This window comes from Rhodamnia argentea, chromosome 7, assembly GCF_020921035.1.
Source record: "Rhodamnia argentea isolate NSW1041297 chromosome 7, ASM2092103v1, whole genome shotgun sequence".
NCBI classification, from domain to species: Eukaryota; Viridiplantae; Streptophyta; class Magnoliopsida; order Myrtales; family Myrtaceae; genus Rhodamnia; species Rhodamnia argentea.
In genome coordinates this window covers 5,247,566-5,270,905 of record NC_063156.1, presented here as the reverse complement: position 1 = coordinate 5,270,905, position 23,340 = coordinate 5,247,566, and the positions used below count along the sequence as shown (strand labels likewise).

At 41.5% G+C, this 23,340-nt stretch overlaps 2 protein-coding genes across 2 annotated transcripts; one reads left to right on the top strand and one right to left on the bottom strand.

Moving 5' to 3' along the window:
* The first annotated feature begins 2,460 nt into the window (after positions 1-2,460).
* LOC115732832 (uncharacterized GPI-anchored protein At4g28100-like) lies at positions 2,461-3,981 on the top strand. Its single transcript, XM_048281903.1, has 3 exons — positions 2,461-3,336; positions 3,431-3,758; positions 3,811-3,981. Exons 1-2 carry the CDS (start codon positions 2,758-2,760, stop codon positions 3,752-3,754), a joined length of 903 nt encoding a protein of 300 aa, XP_048137860.1. The 5' UTR covers positions 2,461-2,757; the 3' UTR covers positions 3,755-3,758; positions 3,811-3,981.
* Positions 3,982-15,699: 11,718 nt separating this feature from the next.
* Positions 15,700-19,897, bottom strand: LOC115731972 (equilibrative nucleotide transporter 3-like). The gene is given in 11 exon segments (XM_030662636.2): positions 15,700-16,003; positions 16,092-16,350; positions 16,520-16,680; positions 16,787-16,962; positions 17,443-17,470; positions 17,472-17,549; positions 17,640-17,783; positions 17,890-18,045; positions 18,684-18,788; positions 18,962-19,024; positions 19,619-19,897. Coding segments are annotated over 10 exon segments (1,254 nt in total). The 5' UTR covers positions 19,001-19,024; positions 19,619-19,897; the 3' UTR covers positions 15,700-15,895.
* Between the last annotated feature and the right edge of the window lie 3,443 nt (positions 19,898-23,340).

Genomic DNA, 23,340 nt, shown 5'->3' with positions numbered 1-23,340 from the left:
GAAGCGCCCTAAGACGGAGCTGAGTGCTGGACTTGTGAAGAATTCTATTTAGTTTTTTTAGCACATGGAGATTGGGCCCTTCAACGCAGACTCGTGACACCATGATTGCAACTTTTCTTCTTCACCCCACTCGGGCGACCTCTCTTGTCAAAGTCTCACGTCTTTTTTCGAATCCTGTTTGGCTTTTCGGTGAAAAGCTGCATATATTTTCCATGTATAATACCTGTAAGAAAGCCAACGCAAAGCTAAGTCCTCACTTTTCCCTGTGCGTCGGACGACAGCACATCAAAGCTCGCAATGAACATGGGAAACCGAGATTTCGAGAGAGAGAGAGAGAGAGAAGCTTTTGTTTTGGAGCATGGTTTGATTACATCTGTTGGCGTTTTGTGTCTGCAGATCATTCACATCTTAGCTTAGCAATTTGGCGTGTCGTGCTTTTTTGGGTCTTTGGATACTTTGGATTAGTTTCGAAATCACAAAGTCCACCCTTGACGTCGAGACCCCCCTCCCAGAAAATCGAACAAGGTCTTTGATTTACTGATTGATTGAAAAGGCCTCCACTTTTAGGTGAAAACAAAAGGGTAGGTAAAGACTTCAAGGCCATTTTTTTCAAGATTGGATCATGCCATTCCTTCTAGGGTTTTGCCTCCGCTGCTAGACTTTGCAATTTTATGGAGAAGGTATTTTAATTAGAAAACAGAAGACGGTAAAGTAGAATGACACATTTTACACATTGTACCAGTTGAGAAATCCAGGGTTCCAACCAGGGTCATAAGGACGACCACGTTGATGATGGTGTTTTATATGGGGGAGAATTATAAAAAAAAAATTCTAAATTTATTATAACTGTGTCAATTCAGCCTTAAACGTTTTGCATCTATGTTAGTTCATTCCATCCAGCCAATTTTGACTGGAAATCGCTGACGTGGCTCCACAGGCGCATATGAGGTTGATCTTCACCTCTGGCTGGTGGTTGGAGGAAAAAGAAAGAGAAAAAATTAAAAAATATAAAAAATAGTAAATATTATTAAAAATTGACATCAACGTCGGTCGCTCCACGTCAGCATTGGACACGAAAATGCAGTGATTTCCGACGAAAACCGATCGAAAAGGACTGAACTAATACAAATACAAAAAATTTATAACTGAATTGACACAATAGTAATAAGTATAGGATTTTTTTTTTAATAATTTTTCTGTTTTATACGATACAAGATGATAATGTTTTGGTCGGAATCTAATTGGGATATTGTCATGCTTTGTCATATACTAGGAAGAGAATATATTTAAAGAATGGTATTAGTTGGAAAGAGAGAAAACTGTTGTCTTTGATATTGTTTAGGCTGGAGTTTTCTGAGATGCTCCCATTAGATTTGGAAGCTTGCTATTTTTCAATTGTTCCCATGGTACTGGTCCTATAAATACATGCTGGAACGACCATCCCATGTGATATTTCCTTTCTTAAATGAATGTCATCGAATTGTCTTGCATTCCCAGAAAATTCTGTTAATGTTGCTGCAAGCGATGCCAGGGTCGGTGGATTATCAAGTTTATGGTCACATGACCCTGAGTTTGTCCAAGGAATTTTTGTTCCTCTCGATGTAATAAAGAATCATGTCTCATGGTAGAGATTTTTTTTTTTTTTTTAACAATCAAAAGGGTGGAATCTGACAACTGACTTAGCAATTATCTTGGACGTTACCGTAGGGGTTCTGTGTCAATTTCAAAATACTTTGCTTGAGTCGTAGTTACTTAATCCATTGAAGATCCGTCTTTCGAGAATGACAATTTGTCGTCCTGGCTCTACAAAGTTGCAAGCATAGGGATTCTAAAGAGAGATCGGCGTTAGTTGTATTTGAATTTTAACACGTAACAAGCTTTTAAACCAGGTAAATCTCACTCGATAAACATGGATGATGCTTACTATAATCATAAAGCAAGTATCCGAGATGTGAATAACTCCACATTATTCACTCATGAAGAAATCCCTGTATTCAATCAAACAATGTGGTCCAACAGGGTAGTGGCTTAGCTGATAACGGAGGTTCAATCATCTCTTTCGATCTCGGGTTCAAACTTTGTGGGGGAAGCATTTCATGAGCGAAATCCCAAATGCATTTGGGGTGGGAGAGGGGGAGGAAGGGGAGTGCACCCTATCACTTGGATAATTAGACCAAAATTAGATAATGATGGGATCCCTTTTACCCGATCGGACACGTTCTCACTAGTAATTATTAACGAAAAAGTTGGGTTTTTTTTTCCGCACGAGAAAGGGTGGAAGATGAAAAGAGAGACCAAAGAGAGGCGAAGAAAGGACAGAGCAGAAGCTGCCAAATCCCCCAGACAGCTTTTCTCTCTCCTCTGCTTGTCTTTCCCTCTCTCTCTCTCCAACGAATCTATTCTCTTCTGTTTGTCCACGCATGGCAGGGGAGCCCCTTCTCAGTCCCGTCCTTCACCCACTCCTTTTCCCCTCGCCCTCCTTCCTTTTTCCATTTCCATTTCCCGGTCTGAAACAATTGATCAAACGGCAGCGAAAAGGACGTCTATCTCGTACTCGATATAAGACTTCTTTTGTTCCTCTTCTCATGTCGGCCTTCGAACCAGAGCCTCCTCCCCCCTTCCCACGTTCTGGTTTTTTTTTTCAAATAATCACCTTGCTGATCATATCGTAATCTTTCTCGGTCAACACCTCTAATTATCGCAATCCCCTAAAGTTTTCACCTTTTCCATCCCCTCAAAAGAGAGAGAGAGAGAGAGATGCCTCGACCCACGATCGCTTTCGCATTGTGGCTCATTCTCTGCACGTTGCCGTGCGCGTTCCGACGCTCTCTGGCCGGTCTTCTGGCCGAGACGGTCCCGGCCTTCCCGTCCCAGGGCGACACCCAAATCTGCAAGCTCGACCTCTCCGCCGAGCTCTTCGGCGGCGTCGGCCACGCCTGCGGCCGCAACCTCGACCGGAGCCGCTGCTGCCCAGTCCTCGCCGCTTGGCTCTTCGCGGCCCACGCCAGGTCGGCCCTCCAGATCACCGCCTCGGCCCCGGCGGAGGACGACACGCCGATAATGCCGGACGACTCGCAAAAGTGCGTGGACTCGCTGCAGTTGGCGCTGGAGAGCAAGAATGTGCGGCTCCCGCGGCCGAACGCGAGCTGCGACGCGGTGCTGTGCTTCTGCGGGATACGGCTCCACCAGATCAGCTCGCTCAGCTGCCCCGCCGCCTTCAACGTCTCGGCGGGGCTCCACAACGCCACCCCGACGGCCGCGGTGAGGAACCTGGAGAAGAGCTGCCGCAACTCGTCCTACGCCGGTTGCACCAAATGCCTCGGTTCCCTCCAGAAGGTACAATTCCTAATTCCTTACTGCCCTTCAAATATTGCTGGAAGCACGATGAAGCTGCTGAGTCAAAATGGGTTTCGTTTTTGCTGATTTGCAGCTGAAGGGAGGATACAAGAACGGGACGGACCAAGAGTCGAGCGAGCGGGCGAGGAAGATGTTCGACCGGGACTGCCAGCTCATGGGGCTGACGTGGCTCCTCGCCCGCAACAAGACGGCGTACATCCCCACCGTCTCGGCGGTGCTCCGGGCCCTCATGTACAGCGCCCGCCCTCCCCACGAGTCCACGTGTAGCCCCGACCAAGAGAACATGCCTCTGGCCGTCGATTCCCTCCAGCTGGGGAAAGCCCAGTCCGCATCTCCGCCGTCCCTTCCTTCTTTCCCACTTCTGCCCCTGTTCATGCTCGCCGCTTTCCTTGTTTAGTGGGGTCAGAGCTGGACTTTTTCCCCCTAGGTGGGCCCTGTTGGGTCAACGTGAAGGAAGAGGACCAAAACGCGCCAAACAGGGTGTCGTTTTGAGGCCTTTCTTGTTCATTTTTCTTTTGGCCCACTGTAAATTTTTAGGACAAAGAGATGTAGTGCGAGGACTGGTCTTTTCACTTGGCCAAAAACGAAAAAGAGGAAGAGCCCTTTTTGCATTCTTTCCCACAATTGATGCAATGATCATTGGCGCTGAAATTAGGTCAAAAATGCACGTCGTTGCGACCGGAGAACAGTTGGTCGAGGACCATGGAGTGATGCAAAAAAAGCTTTCTGTACAGGCTCGCCTCCTTGCGGCTTCCGACTTCTATACTGTTGAAGCGACACGGTAAATCACAAGATCACTCCATCAATCGAAGTTTTGCTCTATCAAGCAGGGTGATTTTTGCGTGCTTGTTGAGTGTTGAGCTGCTTGTACTACATTTACGTCGTTTTTCCGTCAATATCATCATGCAACACAAATGTCGACATCGAATATAATGCCGGATATTTTTTTTCCGTGTGCGGCGATATATACTTATACATATCTCATACCGTTTGATTTCGGTCTTGTGCATCTGTGAAATCTTCCATCAAATTATGCCCAATTGCATCCCCATATTAAAGGTTGTTTAATCTTGGGAATGTTCACCAAACGAGTTGATTCAGGCCTAGGAATGCAAATGGTTGATTCCTTACTAAACAGAAAATTACAAAGTGAAAACTGGAAAGAGGCCACCGTCTCCGATGCCAAGCATGTTGGTCGCGTATAATTCCATGACAAGAACAAAAAAAAAAAAAACCTTTTTCAGCTCGAAATTGAGGCCAGAAAGGTCATGATGATATTTGCACATTCGATAAGTACGAGAATGAATCCTAGTATTGATTGCAACTATGAGCTTTATGGTATTGACATGAGTGTCACTTCAGTTGCGGTATTCCAGCTTCTATTTGCATTACGGTTTCTACAATGGAAAGGTTGCGTTTGAGGCAGTTTTGCCGGAAGGCTTTTGAGTGGCAAAGGCCTTTGGCAAAACGCGGAGGTGTTTGGCAATGAACATGCAAAGGGCTATGAGACAAAACTAGCATTTTCAAAAGCCCTTAGTCCAATGCAAGTCCCACTCAGCTTTGCTTTTGAGCATTTTTGAAATGCTAAACGAATTTTCTTTTTCCAACTTCGCCATCGCTAAACTATTTAAATTCCAGTTTTGACCTCAACAGCTTTATTTTATATTCATCGTGTGATCTCGCCGGCGAGCCTTGATGTAACCGTCGACAAGCCAGATCTGGTGATGACGAGTCTCATCTAAGATCGAGCAACCTCGCACCTGGGCTAGTTGACAGCGTGCGACTTTAGAAAATCAACAGAGAACTGTACAATTCTCAAAGACAACTTTTTCTCGGACTAAAAACAGTGGCGTCGATCGTTTTCGTTGTTTATGCACGTATGCTATGCAAAATAACACATGAGACTTGTGATCAAGAAGCAATGTTCGGATGATGCTCGAGAACTGATCCAATGGCCAACCCCATTGTACTTTCTCAGGTGAAAAAAGAGCACCGTCTGTCGATGCTCGCCTCAATGCAGCACGTAGCAGATGTAGGCTGTTCACCAAGATCAATTTCACCAGCCTTTGTCTATAAGCCAAGACCAATCGAACGTCGCTCCTGCAAATATGCCCCCTAAAAGAGACAATACGGTTAGATAACCGCTTGATAACCCCAACAACGAATGTGAGCATCATCATCCAGCCCTGGTCCCCGTGTTGGGCCGCTAAGTAAAATGAAGGAATCAACAGGAAACGAGAGAGGATCGCCGTCATGAGCCTTTTTCTCGACTCCATCTTTAGTTGGATAATGAAAGCTGAAGAGAGAAGCAGATAGGGAGACCACTAAGTAAATGTAATAATCTGATGAACAATGACATATGCAATAGGAAAGATAAATTAGATGAATCTACATGCAGATAATGCAGAGATCAAAAAACAAATTGAGAGCATAATCATTAGTCTGGATTAGCAACTCTTTGTTGCTCAAACAGACGAGCTGCTTCAGGTCTTCCTCCGCCTGCATTTACGACAAGCTCTCAACATTAGTTCGAGGTAATTCCTGTCTGTTCTTTTCCTTTTTTCTTTTCGGAGGGGCAGGGGGCAATCCAGATATGAGAGCAGACATACTTCTTGGCGAGATAATATAGAGACAGAAAACTAAGGGTTAGATCCAGAGTGTTCGACCAAGCTATGAACCACTATGCACCAGAAGCAAAACTACAAAGAGACGACTCCCAATTAGAACCAGAAGAGTGCTAATGAAGAAAACAAGAAATCCAAACAGATTCCGCCGTCTAGTGTTGATCTTTGCCTCATTGTGTGCTAACACCGCAAGTGTTCCAAGTGCGAAAAGGTTGGTAGACAAGAGTTAGAACTCTTGAGGGGTGGTATTTCTGCCAATGAAATGAAAAGAACGAAATTTTTTGTTGGAATATATAACCATTAAAACACTTCCTCTATGCTAAACTTTTAGACAATTCCATAAAATCTTTCATGGCATCAGCCGCCATGTCCTCTCTCTCTGGCCTTCTCGCGCTATCTCCACAAAGAGGTTGACATTGATGCCCATCTACGCCAAGTGGCTTCGATAGAGCACTAGATTTCTTTCGGAAAACACTAGCCACGAAACCTCTAGATCCTTCTAAAGTCCCAAGTCACCATGGCAAATAGACTCCAAAGTCTTCACAACAATACGAAGCCCTTATTTTATGCATCATTCACAACCTTGGATCAATCTTGTCGCATACTCCTCACCAGAATTACAACAATTGGTCCCGAGCCGGAGATTGCCCTTCCGCCAAAACAAGATGGTTTGTCGGAGAAATAAAAGCCAACCGATCCGGCCTATGCGTCCCGGATTCGGAACAATATGATTCATCCCGATTCTTAATCCATCCATCTAGATTTGGTGCCAACGGTTCTCTACACAAAGTCGATGTCGGGCCATCTCAGCGTCGCTATCGAATGGCCCTAGGATTTTTCATATTAAGTAAACGATTTGTACCCTTGCCACGTGACGATGTTGTAACCAAATACTACAACAACTTGCTTGAATTGAATAATTTAGATCCATTTCCGCAATGCTCTTGTTTGGCTGCACCATCACCACACAACAAGAGAATCGCTTTTCAATTTCTCATGGGTCTCAATCCGAGGTACGCTAATGTGCCGATTTACTAATGAATCCTTCCTAGTGTGCATGTGCGATGCACTAGTTCTTCAAGATGAGTCGCATGCCATATCCAATCGGACCACCCACCGTCCAATCGACTAGTACTTTGCTTAGCACCACGCAACCATGCTCCGCGGCAACATGAATTCCTCATCTCATGCACCGCCTAGCTCTACGCTCTTGCTCGCCGCAACCTAGCTAAACACAAACACCTTTGTAGCCAAAAATTCCCACCGCATCCGGGACATATACGAGATGTGTGTATCGACTCATGGCTTCCCCCAACCAAAAGCACCCGTGACACCATCACCTCCCCCGGCCACAATAATTCCAGCCACTCCGATGTGACACCTCCTCCGTTCACAAATGATCAACAGAAGCAATTGATGCACTTGTTACAAGAGGTAAACATCCCGAAAGCCAACCTCTCAGGTAATGTTCTTGGCTTATCTTCGAATTCATTTAATTCCGATACTTGTGTTATTGACATTGGTGCTACCAATCATATCACATTTGAACCGCGTCACTTTACAAACCCAACACTCCCCCTTCGGAGAGAGCAAACCAACAACACTTGCATCAACCCTTCTATGCAGTCTTAACACAGCCCGTCAACAAAACCCAAGTTAGTAAGAACCAGCAGAGAGCAATTCTGGCGAGCTACCTTAAAGATCACGAACATATTCTACCAAGGAGAGCAAGCCAACAAAATCGGTCCTTATAAAGAAGGCACACGATCATTCACATGGAAATCATGAGCCCGAGAGATCTATCGGTGAAGTCACCATCTTCGTCGACAGGCCATTTTGGTATTTGTTCACAACAATAGAGCAAGAGCCTCTTACGTGAAAAATACCCTCGCATCAACATCGGTGACCCAACTACTGTTCAAAGCACACGTTAACCATGCTTTAGAGCTCACAATCGACAAAAACATGTCACGATCACTTAGATGAACAATCAATTCGAGTTTTAGGTACCGAAAAGACTCTAATTAGACAAATTAGTGTGATCAAGTAGTAAAATCTCTGGCTGTGTAGAAAACGAGACCAACGTCCGTGTCTAGTTTGGTTTCTAGTGACTCCAAAATGTTAGTGACGACTCCTAAGCTCCCTTAGACTAAGAAGTTAAAACGATAACTAACATCGGGTTTAAGAGAGCTCGCGCCTAATGGAGGGCTGTGGGCCCGCATTTTAGGCAATACCCCTAAACTTATCCTTTTTTCTAGCCGCGTAAACAATAATTTATTCGGTAGCCAATTGCCTATTTCCGTGAATTGCACAAAGATAAACATCGATCCAAGTATGTTGAGAAGATGCTACTCATCATTTCTTCAAAACAAAGACTCGGTATTTTAGCAATACTTAGATGGTAAGTTTTAGAAGCTTTTAATCCCGATTTTGGAAAAGCTGCAAAAGATTTTTCCCAAACTAACTAGGTTTATGAACAAGACCTTACATTTCCTTTCCTTTCTGCCAAAGGAGAACGATACATAACAAGAAAGACGCGGTAATAAAAAGCAAGTGCACCCTATTGTATGTAGGGCTTCTCTAGTAGGTTAAGGGGGTTGCATAGCAACCATTTTACTTTTTTATTTATGTTCCAAACCTATTTCTAGAACATATTTGGAACATAACCTTGTTTGGTAACGTAATTCTATTTTTTTATTTATGAAACAAAAATTTGTTCCAGAAATAGATTTGGAAGGGAAATCAGAAATTAAAATTTTTAGCTTCTCGGAGAAACAAAAATCAAAAGTAATAACCCTCACTTTTTCTCAAGTACCCGTCGTCGCTAACCACCACTCGCCACCCCCCGTTTCCCCCCACCACACCGTGGGCCACCGCCACCCACCGCTAGCCACCGCCGACCTCACCACTGCCGACCACCGCTTACCACCAACCACCGCCCACCGCTAACCTCCTCCAACCGCCTCAACCATGGCTGGCCGCCACTAACCTGCGCCAACCGCCGCCAACCTTTGCCGTCGCCAACCACTACCCTCGGTCTCCCATGCCAACCACCACCACCGACCTCCGCCCCGACCTCCGGCCCACCGCCGACCACCGCCGTTACCAACCATTGTCCTCGATCGCCCGCTGCCGGCGACCACCACTTGCCGCCGCCGACCCCGCCACCAACCTCTACCATCCTATCCGCCTGGGCTTGTTGCCGCAACCATCGCCGCCCGCCACCGACCACCGCCGACCTCCGCCGGCCACCCTGCCATAATTCAGCCGCCTCCGCCGGAGTAAAAAATAAATAATAAATTTTTAAGTAGTAAATAATAATTTTTAGAAATAGAAATTTTCAATTGTTATCAAACAAACTTCTGTTCTAAGATCAGAAATTTTATGTCGTTATCAAACGTATTTTTTTGCTCAAAAAATCATCTAGATATAGAAATAGAAAAATCTATTTCTAGCCAAAAATCTATTTCCGGAACAAAATGTTGTCATGCACCCTCTAAATGTTGTTTCCAGAAGCATGTTTTGAACTGCTTCCACTTATTTTGTGGGAAGTGCGCAGAGAAACATATTTCTTTTGTGCCACTTGTCGACAAAACTTAGATCACTCGCTAATTCTTGGTTCGTCCTCTAGAGATTGACAAAATCAACAAACATCATTATTCTCCATGGCAAGCACAAGAAGCACCATTTACAAGCACATGTTGTCATTTTCTCGATCAACACTCCAAGTTAGCATCACATGAGAGACAGAATCACTCAATTTAGCAAATTGTGCGCTTAATGAGTGCTTAAAACGTGCTTAACGTGTGCTTTGAACAGTAGTCTAATGTATGCTTCCTTGCACTAATCATACACCTTATAAATGACGCCGTGGTCTATACCAAGTTGAGATTCTAGCGAAGGACTTGTGATTTCCAGCATCCAAGTAGCAGGATTGTAATTATCCTTGATTTTTGGCGGTCCAGGATATTCTCGACAACGGAAAATGTAGCGATTCAATTTACATTTTTTCCATTTCCAGTGGAGAGTACTTGATAACCACGTGCAAATTCCGTGCAAATTACAAGATCGAATTATAATCAATAAGCGATGTTTGAATGAACCCTCAAGAAATGATCCGATGGCTAATCACATTGTACTTTGTTAGATGAATACGTGCCATAATGCAGAATACAACTCCCGTAGGCGGTTCACCAAGATCAATTTCACCAACCTTTGCCTATGAGTCATAACCAATCTAACGTCACTCCTACAAATATGCACCCTAAAAGAAACAACACGAGCAGGTTTCTCAAAGCATTTTGCTTCGAACCCTACACATCGAAATCGCATATAGGTTAGTCCACTAATACTGCAAAGGCCGAATCTTTCGATATAATAGCATTAAGGTTGTTCAATTACGAACCTTATAGCCATTTGGTGCCAAAGTGAGGAGAAACACCGTTGGATAATCCCAGGAATGATGTGAGCTTTATCATCAAGCCTTGATCCCCGTATTTGGCCGTGGCGTAAAACACGGGAATAAAAAAGAATCAAGAGAGGATCACCATCGTGAGCCCGTTCCTTGACTCCATCTTAAGAAATTTTATGAGGGGAAGGCATCTCCCTATTAGGTTCCATACCTTGTACATTGTGATATAACTAGTGCATAGACCTACCAAAATGGGTCCAATACTCATTTAGTAATCCACAAGTATTTAAATGGGTCATAACAAACTTAGCATGTGAACATAACATATCTACAAAATAAATAGGGCCAAATAGGTTGATTATAAAATGGTCCATTGTAAACCCTTTTATAACCCACTTAAAACAACCCATTTGAAAAGCCTCTACCCTTTCTTTACTTTTTTTTTTTTCTTCTACTTTTTTATTTTTATTTATTTTAAAAATATATAATTTTTCATTTCTTTTTTATTTCTTTTTTTCTACTAAGACTAGCAAGGGCGGCCCGACCCTTGTCGACACCAAGCGAGGGTCGAGAAGCCCTCGCCGGCTGTGGGTAGCTATCGCAATAGTGATTGCGCACAACGATAGAAGTATAAATTCCATGCATACCCAAATCTATTCAAAGCAATAAGAAGGTATTGATTCGTTGATTCCTAAGATAGTTATCAATACAAACGCGACATTGTTTATATTCTAGTTTTAATTTCAGTCAAAGTCTAAATAAGTCTATTTGAATATTGTAATGATGTTTTCCTCATTTCTGTTTTGAGTTCTTGAAAGAATAGAAGGTGTTGGGTTTATTACTTATTATTCTATATTGTTAGCAAATTGGGGTTGTTTATGTAATTATATAAGGGTTAATCTTAAACCTATAAATACTTCTTTTAATCCCATTAATAATAAGTCTCTCTTTTACCAACAACATGGTATCATAGCACACCCTTCCCACGTGAGAGAAGACGTACGACCACATTACCATTGTTCGGTTCCTTCCCTTGCTACGATGACTAATCACCACCGCTAGGGTTTCTTCCCTTGCTTTGCGATAGCCTCGGTCGTGATTTTGTATTATGTCTCCAATAGTGATGCCTTCAATCGCTGCTACTCTTGTAGCGGCGTCCACAACCTCCAAGCGATTTTTCCGGTCTCTAATACAATTCCCTTGAGTTTGTTTCTTAAAAGCATGTGTTGATTAGTGTTGAGTTGTTTGTGGTGATGTGATAATTGGATCACAAGTTGTGGTGGTTTGGGTGAGATTTTTGTATGTTCGTGGTATTTTTTGTATTGTAGTTCCTAACTAGTCGACTATATTCCGGGTAATTGACTTACGGTAAGTCCGAAAAGTAGAAGTTTCTTTGAATCTCACCATATAGTGCTCCCAGTGGTGTTGTGGTAGCTCATGGTATTTTATTATTGATCTGTGGTTATGTTTATTGAGTAGACAAATTTTCAATCTGTTGTTTCGAGGGTGATTCCCTTTAATGCTACTTCTAGTTTGGGATTTTTTGGTACCTATCATAGAGGTACTTATGGCATGACAGGCATACACACTACATTGGTCAAGTTGGATGGTACTAACTATTTTGCTTGGTCGGTGGCTTTTTCTTCTTTTATTTATGCTAATCGCCGGTCTAGATGGCTTGAAGGAGAACCACCTACGGATCTAACTAATTAAGAAGTATGGAAGGTCATTGATGCTACGTTGTGTACTCTTTTATGGGAGAGTATGGCTTAATCTATTCACCATCTTTGCATGGATAATGCAATAGCCCATGACGTATAAACAAAATGTGTTGTACCTTATTCCCGATAAAAAAATATGAGTTGAGTTTGTGATATGTAGGAGGCTTTATTTGAAGCTAAAATTAGTGATCTTGGGTTAGCAGAGTATTATACTTATTTTTCGTCTTTATATTAGCTATCTTATTTTTCATCGGCTACCACAATTACTCAAATACAACAACGAGAAGCAGATATGGTGGTAGTCCTCTTCCTCCGAGGTCTTGGTCCGCATCACGGTGTTCTTCGATAAGAAATTACTTCTCTAGGCTCTCTATCTTCCATAGAAGTGTGTTCTCGAGCTGGTCGTTACACTCCTAATGCCAAAACTTCAGCTCTATTAGATAATAGTGCTATGGTGGCTTGTGGTGGTCAAGGAGCTCATGGTCATGGTAATGGATGTGGAAATTGGAACTTTGATAGTTTTAACCATAGTCGCGACTAAGGTGCCTCTCGTGGTGGTAGTAATAGTGGTTCTAGAGGAGCTTGTGGGGGTTGCTTTTGTACTCATTGCCAACTTCCTAGACACACTATTGATTATTTCTATGACCTCCATCCCAAGCTGCGGGGTTTTCATGCTTCTATTGATACTAAGTCTTGGTCTCCTTCACCTAAACCTCCTTCTAGATAGAGTACGATGAATTTGACTCGTGTAGAATATGATGAGTTGATTAGAGCATGCTAGTTTAGTTTTCCTTCTGGTCCTATTGCTATTTTGAAACAATATAATGATTCTACTCGTCAATTGTCCACTATAGCTACTCCTCATCCTTGGGTTTTTAATTCGGGTGCCACTCATCACATGACTGGTGATCCACTTCTTCTCACCCCTACCTCGTCCGTTCTGTCCACTTCAATCATCTTAATATATGGTTCTCAAAATAAAATGACCGGTACATGTTGTATAACATTGAGTTCTCCATGTCCTTATATTTTGTTTATCATATTCCACGCTTCCCTATTAATTTATTATCCGTAAGGTCTATAACCCGTGACCTTGACTGTGATATTATCTTTTATACCCCTTCGTGTGTTTTTAAGGATTGGAAGCCTAGACGCCGAATAGGTAGTAGGCGTGAGGCTAGTGGATTGTTCCTCCCAGAACCTTGAGATTATTGTTGTTGCTGCTACCGTTCAAAAGAAGGATGTGGATGACTGTTATTGGTTACATTGTCACCTCGGTCACCCCTCAACGGAAGTACTCAATATTTTCCTTTCATGTCTAGTTCTAGTCTTCAGTTTGATTGTGAAACGCGTCGGTTGGGTACGCACCATCGTGTGTCTTTTCCCCCTCGGGGTTTTGAGTCAAACGTTCCAGCCATTCGAGTTAGTCCACTCCGATGTTTGGGGTCCTAGTCAATAGTCTTCATTTGGTTTCCGTTATTTTGTTATCTTTATTGATGATTGTACTCATACAATTTGGTTATATTTAATAAAAGATCATACCGAAGTGTTTCCTTCTTTCCACCATTTTTATAATGAAGTTCATACTCTATACGGCTATCTTGTTAAGTGCTTGCTTATAGACAAGGCTCACAAATATTTTTCTTCTTTTACTTTTATTCCATTTCTTGAATCTCATGGTATTTTACATCAAACTTCTTGCGCTCATGCTCAGCAACAAAATGAAGTTGTTGAACGAAAAACCGTTATTTGTTGGATGTTGCTCATTGTATACTACTCCACACACATATGCCTAAGTTATTCTGGAGTTATGCTCTTCTTACAGCATGTCATTTTACTATTCGTCTTCTGTTCTCGGTGTTGAAGGGAGTTGTCCCTTATGCTCTTTTTTATCCCAATCATCCTTTGTGGGCCGTTCATCCTTGTATTTTTTGTTGTGTCTATTTTGCATTATCGCCTCAAGATGAAAAATGTGTATTTGTCGCTTACTCCCATACTCAAAAGGGCTATGTCTATTATACTCCTACTCATCGTCGGGAGAATATTTCTATTGATGCCACTCTCTTTAAGGATCAAGCATTTCTCATCCTCTTCCACCAACTTCTATCGATTCTCCTATTGCTCATCGTACTCGGCTTTGGTATCCTCTTTCTCATTTTGTGTCTTATCATAATTTAACCCCTCATGAAGTTTGCATTTGTGTCGTCCCTTGCATCCGTGTCCGTGCCATGTAGTGAGTAGGAGGCTTTGGCTTATCTTGGTTGGGCTCGTGCTATGAAGGAGGAGATGGCCGTATTGCATCATAATAAAACTTGGAGCTAGTTCATTTGCCTTCTAATAAATAGTTAGTGGGTTGTCACTGGGTCTTTGTCATTAAACACCATCCCGATGGTTCGCTTGAGCATTTAAAGGCATGTCTTGTTGCAAAGGGCTATACTCGGACTTATGGTATCGAGTATGATGAGACTTTTTCACCGGTGGCCAAAATTCCTTACATCCATGTCCTTATCTCTTTGGCTACCTAATTTCAGTGGACTTTTCATTAGCTTGATATAAAAAATGCATTCTTTCATGGTGATCTTTACAAAGAAGTCTTTATGGAGCAACCACCCAAGTTTGTTGCATAGGGGAAAAAGGTCTGCCGGCTGTGAAAAGGATCTTTATGGACTTAAACAATCTTCTTTAACTTGGTTTAGCCGCTTTAGTATGCGAATATTACTTTTGGCATGCATTGATGCAAAGTGGATCACTCCGTGTTTAGTATGTCCTTTTCAAAAAGGTGTGTTATTCTTGTTATCTATGTTGATGATATTATTGTTATTGAAAGTACAACGGCTCAAGAAGTTTCTTCAAAAGGAGTTTAACACTAAAAACTTGGGTTGTCTTTGATATTTTCACGGCATAGAGGTGACCTATGCCGATGGCCGTATCGCTCTCCCGACGAAAGTATACTTTTGATATTCTTAAGGAGCTAGGCTCGCATGATGCTAGGCCTGGTGACACACCTATAGACCCTAGGGTGAGGATTGATAATAAACATAGAGAGCTTCTTCATGATCCAAAGAATTATCGCCTATTAGTAGGCAAGTTAAATTATCTCACTATTACTCATCCGGATATTTCGTTTGTTGTTAGCGTGGTAAGTCAATTCATGAGCTCTCCCCGTACTACTCACTAGCAAGTCGTCCTACAAATTGTTTGGTATTTGAAAGAAGCTCTGGGTCAAGGACTTGTGTTTTATAATCGGGGTCATCTTCATATAGCTGGTTATTCTAATCCCGAGTCTTTAGAGGTGATAGCATATTCTAATGCAAATCGAGCCGGTTACCCCGTGGATCGCTGGTCAATGTAGGGATACTATGTCTTCCTTGGTGGTAATCGACTGATTATCCAAGGCCATCACGGGATCACAACGTAAAAACTAAAAAAATTTACAAGGTGGTATAGAACTCGGATGAAGGCCGCCTAAAGGACACGAGGATGGACACGATATGCACCATAGTCCCAAACAAGAAATGCAATTTTGGGAGGATGGTGTTTAGCTCAAAGAGAACTGCACAAGTCACCAAGACAACTATTTTTGGTACTAAAACAATGCATGGATTGTCGTTCATTGCGAACGCACATAGTATCCTAATAAATTATGAGATGTATATTCAAAAAGCAATGTTCCAATGAATGCTTGAGAACTGATTTGATGGCTAGCTACATTGTACTTTGTCAAATGAATACTCGCCATAAGGAAGAATACAGCTCCTGCAGGCAGTTCACCAAGAGCAATTTTACCAGCCTTTGCCTATGAGCCACAACCAATCGAGTGTCACTCCTGCAAATATGCCCCCTAAAAGAAACAACACGAGCAGGTTTCCCAAAGCATTTTGCTCCGGACCCTACAGATTGAAATCGCATATAGGTTAGTCCACTAATGCTGCAGAGACTGATTTTTCTTATGCAAGAGCATGGATTTTGATTACGAACCTTATAACCTTTTGGTGCTGAAGTAAGGACACAAACAGTGAGGTAACCGTTTGATAACCCCAAGAATGATGTGAGCATTATCATCCAGCCTTGGTCCCCGTATTTGGCTGTGAAGTAAAACGCAGGAACTAAAAGGAAACGGGAGAGGATTGCCGTCATCAGCCCTTTTCTTGACTCCATCTTAAGAAATTTCACGAGTGGAATGTATCTCCCTATGAGATCCCACACGTTGTACATTGCTATCAATACAAGTGCATACCTGGTGCATAACACATTGGCTTGGATAATGTAAGACGAATAGAGAAGTAGATAGAGAGTCCACTAAAAAAATGTAACAATCTGATGAACAATGACATATGCAAATGAAAAGATGGATTAGATGTATCTACATGCATAAACTACTGGAGTACAACCAAACAGAAACTTACCATGCACCCAGACGGTGGGATCCAGTATCCTCAGATAAGAATCCCGGGAAAATAGACAACGTCAACGCATAGATCAAAAACATATCGACAGCATAATCAAAGTTTTGGATTAGCAACTCTTTGTTGCTGAAACGCTCAAGCTGCTTTGGATCCTCCTCAGCCTGCATTTACGACATACTCTCAACATTAATTGAAGGAGGTTCTTCTCTATTCTTTTTTTGTTTTCTTGGTGGGGGTGTTTTGATTCAGGTAGTAGAGCAGACATACTTCTTGGCAAGGTAATGCTTGAACACCACCAGCAGCAAGGTCCGCTGACACTGTTTTAGATCCCTCGGAAGCTGCCTTTGAGCGGTAGTATTTGACAATTGGTAGTCTTGGAAAGATGAATGCATAAAGCAGAACACAGAGAAGCTCAAAAAATGAAGATATTGCAAAGAACATAACTGCACCCGAAAAGTAGTTATATTAATGTCCATCATGTTTAGGAGCACATTAGATTAATAAAATAAAGTTGCAGTGCGTAACTGGAGACAAGCGCAAAATACTTTCAAATGTCACGTTAAAGAAGAAAGAAGAGTCCACTTAGTATTTACTTTCAGTTTACCACCAGATCATCCATAACCTCTTGAAAGGATAGGTGTAATAATCAGGTAGACATCATGTACACATGTCCATTGATGTTGTACCAATTAAGAGTATCGATATAAGGCTTCAGGAAACACTTTTGGAGTTATCTAAGACCTGGTAAATTAAAGAGCAGAGCGAACAGGAAGTTATGTTGACAACGTCCTAATTCGAAATCTTGAAACAATGAACAACTTGACTTGCAGATCAAAATTTAAGAGCCATAACTATGATTCATTCACCAACATCAGAAAATGAGATTTCACTCTTTCTATCTCCTATGAAAAACTTGCACTTACTAGCTCCCTTGCGTAGACCTTCCTTGGAACTTCTCAAACGCAGCTTTTGTAATTAACCTCAATGCTGAAGTTAAGGCACCAGATGCAGCCAAACCACAAAGGAAAGACTAAAAAAATTTGGGAAAAAGAAATTTGTGTTATGCTGAATGAATCAAATCAACTTATTAAGTAGCACAGCACCCTCCAGGAATACCTACCTGAATAAATTCAGGTCGCATGAAAGAAAGATCTCCGACCATTCCACCTTGCACATGAGCATCTGCAACTCCAAAAGCACCGCTGATGGCGCATATTCCAATAAAAGTTCCAATCCCTCCTTTCCCAGATGTAGCTAAATCCAACTATATCATGGAATACGGAGAAAGAAAACTTGGAATTAGATTCAAGTGTTCAACCAAGCTATGAACCACTATGTGCCAGAAGAAAAACTACAAATAGATAACTCACAACTAGAACCAGAAGAGTACTAATGAAGAAAAGAAGATATCCAAATAGATTCCGCTGTCTAGTGTTGATCTTTGCCTCATTGTATGCTAACACCGCAAGTGTTCCAAGTGCGAAAGGTTGGTAGACAAGAGTTAGAACTCTTGAGGGGTGGTATTTCTGCAAATGAAATGAAAAACAAAGTTTCATAATCTAAATCACCATACACCTCTTAATTGACAGGGTCATTACTAAACAGATCCAAAACAACTTTCAGTTAGGAGCTTTCTAAGAGACCCAGTCTTTCTAAAACAAGATACATATACTCCAAAGTTTGCAAAAGAAACTGCATAATAAAAGTACTAGCATCAACCCTTCTAAACAGTTTAATACAGCCCATAAACAGAACCAAAGTTGGCAAGAACCAGTAGAAAGCAATTTTGATGACCTACAAGTTTGACCGCGATGTCCAGAGCACAACTTTTCTAAAAGGCAGGACACCATAGAGATCGTGGAGAAATTCTACCAAGGAGAACAAGCCAACAAAGTTCGCCAAGTTGCAGGATTTTGACAGAGAAAATGCTCTTACAGCCAAACCTAAATATTTTGCCGAGTTCATCATGATTGCAACAAAATCTGGTCGAAAGATTAATCACGTGACGATTTAAACCAAGTTTTTCAAAAGGGAGTCTGTATCCATCAAATGCCTTGCTAATCATGGAAATCTTGAAGAGAAGCCATGCCAGTACTATAAATACGAACATGTCCAGAGAATGGAACATATTAGAAAGATTGCAGTATTGGATAGGAGCAAATACCGGGAACAAGTAGACATAATAATCTTCTATTGTTAGCATGCTATTCCATGAGAACAGGCAGCCGTTCCCAAGAAGCCAACACACAACCATCGCTGCATACTTCCCCTGGTGAATCGCAGAAGAAAGCATGAGAAGCTTGTCAGACGTTTACACAGCTCATCTCCATCGCAAACGGAAAGCTAGACAGTTTTGCCAATTCCAGAGATTTATGTTCCCTTGAAAGGACACTGCATTTCAAGGTTACTTGAAAAGCGCTAGGAATTGTTATGGTCACATACCTTGTTTGTTGGAGATCTATCTTCATCGACAGTACCCATTTCTCACCTCCTCCCAAACAGGAGCTACACATAATGAACAACCGGCTCCATTATTTCTGTTTTTACGTAAGAGGATAGTTCACAACTCCTAATCAAACAGACAACTAATCATTCACATGGAATTCATGATTTGTGTGGCCTTGCACTGCAGTCATCATCTTCATCGACAGGCCATTTTTATTCATTCACACCTATAGAACTAGAGCCTCTTAGGTGGAAGAGACCCTCACATCAACACCGTTGACCCAAGAACTGTGGCCTTCACATTAAAATAGTATTGCTGAAGCTGCAAAATAACTCAAAACCCATATGCATGTCTCTTCTGAGAATAAAATTAAGAGAGGCATGCCTCCATCGAAGCATTTATTCAAACATCTTGCTCCCCTGAGTGGGAAACCACAGGCTCACACAGAAAAAAGAAAGAGAAACCCCGTAAAGCTACTCAATTCATGCAGAATTCAAAGGGCATCAACAAGTTGACGAAACAAACCTAATCGCACAACCCATTAACACTAGCAACCCCACAAAAAGAAGGAGAAACAATCGGGCATGTCGCGAAATCTTCAGGCAAAAGCAACGATATCTATGAACAACAGGTAAAGATGATATTTTTTTTACCTTGTCGCAATTTACAAAGGAATCCGGAACCCTCGTTCTTGATCCTCTTCTTCGAGGGGGAAAAAAATAAAAAAAGATGGCTTCACACTGGTTTAAATTGTGACGAGGTGTGGAACTAAGAGACACCCAGAATCCGTAACAGCAGTTGCGGATTATCCATGGGCTGCGTATGCAATGGCGATTCCTGAAATATCTAAAATTTTTCAAGCACGTAATGCTGCGTGGCTTTGACTGGATAACACATGCTCAAATGGCACTCGGATTCAGATTCCCATTTGCGGGGGATGCCTTTCTGGGTTTACTTTTCAGTGTTTTGACTTTTCTAATTTCGTTCTATCCATCAATCTTGCGCCCTTCCAAAAAAAAAAAAAATTTGTGTTTCGCGGCCCGTTTCAGGTTCGCCTTCAAGATCTTTTTCACTGCGGAGGACACATTGAGGCGAATCCAGAATCTTAACTCGAAGATCCCACATGTTTTCGGTAAAATATGGACGGAGAATATTGTGATAGCACTTTCCTAATGCAGAGATCCGAAAAGATTCTTGTTCAACGAGCGTGAGCTGTATTTGGATCGCATCGAACTTTGACTTTCCACGTACAGGGCATACTCATATGTAATGTCAACCGGATTTGCAGGCGTTTGGGTGCTTGACACGTGTAGATTTTCAATGATAATCTCGTCGGGAGACCTCGTACTTCGTCCAAATCGAAAGATACGTGATTACTCACTGTGTAAAATATCAGCAAGATCTGAGAAAAATAAAAAGGACGAGCGAAGACACGGCGTTGGTAGCAACAAAGGCTTGTTTCTCAGGTTACGAACCAAAGGCCCATTTCCATATTCGAGTACAGAGGAACGATTCTCGGCTACAGGCTCATTCATGGGCTTCTCCCACCTCACTTAGATTGCAAGACAACTGTTATTAAATTCACGCATAATCTTTAAAAAAAAATGTATGAAAAAAAATGTAATTAATTTTTTTTAAATGTTGGAAAAACCAAAAAAAAATTGTCATGTTTATCTTCAAATTATATAATCCAAGACAAACGAACCCATACTAGGCTAGTCGTTTTAATCATCGCAGGGGGTTGCAATCTAAGTATTTCACACATAGGTCACACGACCGGACTATGTGATCCTGATCGGCCGGTTTCTCCCCTGTTGCCGGGCAATATGACCCATGGCGATCGCGCCAGATATTATCTTCTTGAGGGAGGAGGAACAGGGCCTCCAAGTTGCTGGGCTGGACAGGCCCAAAAGGCCGGTTTCACGCAGCCTTTGAAGGTTAGAATCATAGCCCATCGGAACTCGCTGGACCCATAAACTCCAACTAGAATCTGATAAAAATGGCAAATTCAATCGCCAAAATATTTTAAATCGGTTTGTACCAAGTATTGTCCACTTACCTACTTTTTAAAGGAAAATTGCAAATAAGGGCCAATGCTCTCATTTTCTTTAAAAAAAAAAAATATCCTGAAGTGACCATGGAGTCTCAAAAAAGGACTTGATCTAAAGGGCATTTTCATCAATTCCCCTTTTTTTTTCTTTTTCTTTTTTTAAAATTTAAAAATTTGTACAAAAAAAAAAAAAAAGAGCACATAGCAGGAGGGAAGCCCTCCTACCTTTGGCCACCGCCCCACCGCTAGTGGGTCGATGAGGTCGCCGGCACCCTCCCGCCTATAAAAAGGAAAAAACAAAGGACATAATCAGAAAAGGGATATAACAAGAATGCCTTTGAGACCATGCCTTTTTTAGACTCTATGAACATTTCATGCTCTTATTTGAAATAAGGTTCACTTTAGATTTGTATTTGAAATTTTTCTGTTTTTTAATGGTCATGGCGATGTCAAGACAAACATAAGGTCACCTTAATATTCTCTAAGTGTGTGTGTATATATATATAAGATTTTTTTTTTTTTGGTAAGGGTGTATATATATATAAGAGTTAATACCATCATAAACCCTAAAATGGTATACCCGTGATAAATTTACCACAAATTATTTTTTGACAACCAAAAATCCTAAACTGGTACACAGTAACAAATTTACCCAAAACCGATACGGTTGTGACGAGTTTAAGTAGCAATTGTCGGGCGTATATGTTACCCTCTATTTGTCTCGTGTGTATCAATTTTGAATTTTTTGTGGTATTAACTCAATTTAACGGAAACTAACGGAGGCTAAATTGTACATGTATACCAGTTTGGGATTTTTATGTGGTAAAAAAAATTAATTTTGGATAAATTTGTTACAGTTGACTAGTTTAGGATTTTTGGTGGTTAAAAAAATATTTTATGATAAATTTATCACAAATGTATCAGTTTGAAATTTTTTGGCGATCAAAAAAATAATTTGAGATGAAGTTATCACGGGTATATTAGTTTGGATTTTTTTGTAGTGTTAATCCTATATATAAACTGGACTGAGAAGTCAGAAACATCCATTGCATTGACTATATAAAAATACATATATACTAATCAAGGATTAATTATGAGTAGGTAAATGGAATCTGGGAAGGAGTGCAAGAATTGGGCTCGATCTTGGGCTCATAAAACAATTGAATGTAAATTATTGGACAAGGAGCCCCCGTCCCGTACGCCGTCAGCCACGGTGCTCCCCGGATTTTCCTATTAAGCCAAATTCGAAAAGAACAAATAAATTACTCTCAAACTTCTGTTTCATTTTAAGATAAATTAACTTTGACACCCCCCCGGCTCTTTTCCAATTTACAACGGCACCCCTCTTCGTCTTTAAGAGAAAATTGTCTTTCCACACGCATAATGAAAGTCGTTGGATCGGGAAAAACGAGACCCAATTATCGTGGAATGCGATATTTCTCTTAATCTGAATTAACTGATAAGAGTTCTGATAAAATTTATGCGTTTTAAGATGACGCAGAGCACATTGAAATGCAATATTCGTCCATACAAATAGCCATGGTTAGGCTTACTCCATGATTATCATCATCGAAAATAAGATTTGCTTAGGCCAATCAACTTATACACCACCCCGTGTTCAGAAGATAAACCCATGACCATGTCCGAACACAACGTAACATTACCAACTCACACATTTGAACTTTATGAAATGTATCAATTGCACCCAAAAGCTAAATTCATGTACCATATATGGATCGACGTATTTATCAGTGGGACGCATTCAAAGGCCGAAAAGGGTCGTCCAATTGGGAGCATCTCCTTGGTTTTTGTCCCAATCGGACAGGGGGAGCATCTCCTTGGGTTATGTCCCAATCAGACTACCGATTCTCGTCTTGGGGTGGGGGGACGAGAAAAAGCGTAATGATGGTGTCATCTGCAAGAGAGAACGGCGTGAAGAAGCATCCAATCATCGTGTATATATTGTATGTCCTCTTTCTTTCCTGGCATGCACGACTTTGCATCTGAACCAGCCCTGCCTGCCTGCCTGCCATCATCTGCTTCTTCTGGTTTTCTCTTCATTTTGACTTTCGCATTGCATGTAGATAGACACCACACCAATCAACTCAATCTCACATGACGTACATAACAAAAGAATGGTTACTTAAATCGAGGAAAAAGAGGAGGTGGGAAGCATGCATTTGTGAAATCTTACCAAAGAAATTAATGAAAAGACTCTATCTCTGTAGGCTCTCTCTTGTCTCGTTTGAGAGAGAGATGGAGAGAGTCAATAAAGACCGGCGAAAACTTAAGGCACGAGGATATACGATTTGGAATAATTTAAAA

Bases quoted from the DNA above. Each gene is read 5' to 3' on its own strand.
- LOC115732832 (XM_048281903.1), top strand. From the start codon at position 2,758: ATGCCTCGACCCACGATCGCTTTCGCATTGTGGCTCATTCTCTGCACG. The intron at 3,337-3,430 runs GTACAATTCCTA...GCTGATTTGCAG, and splicing joins GCCTCGGTTCCCTCCAGAAG to CTGAAGGGAGGATACAAGAA.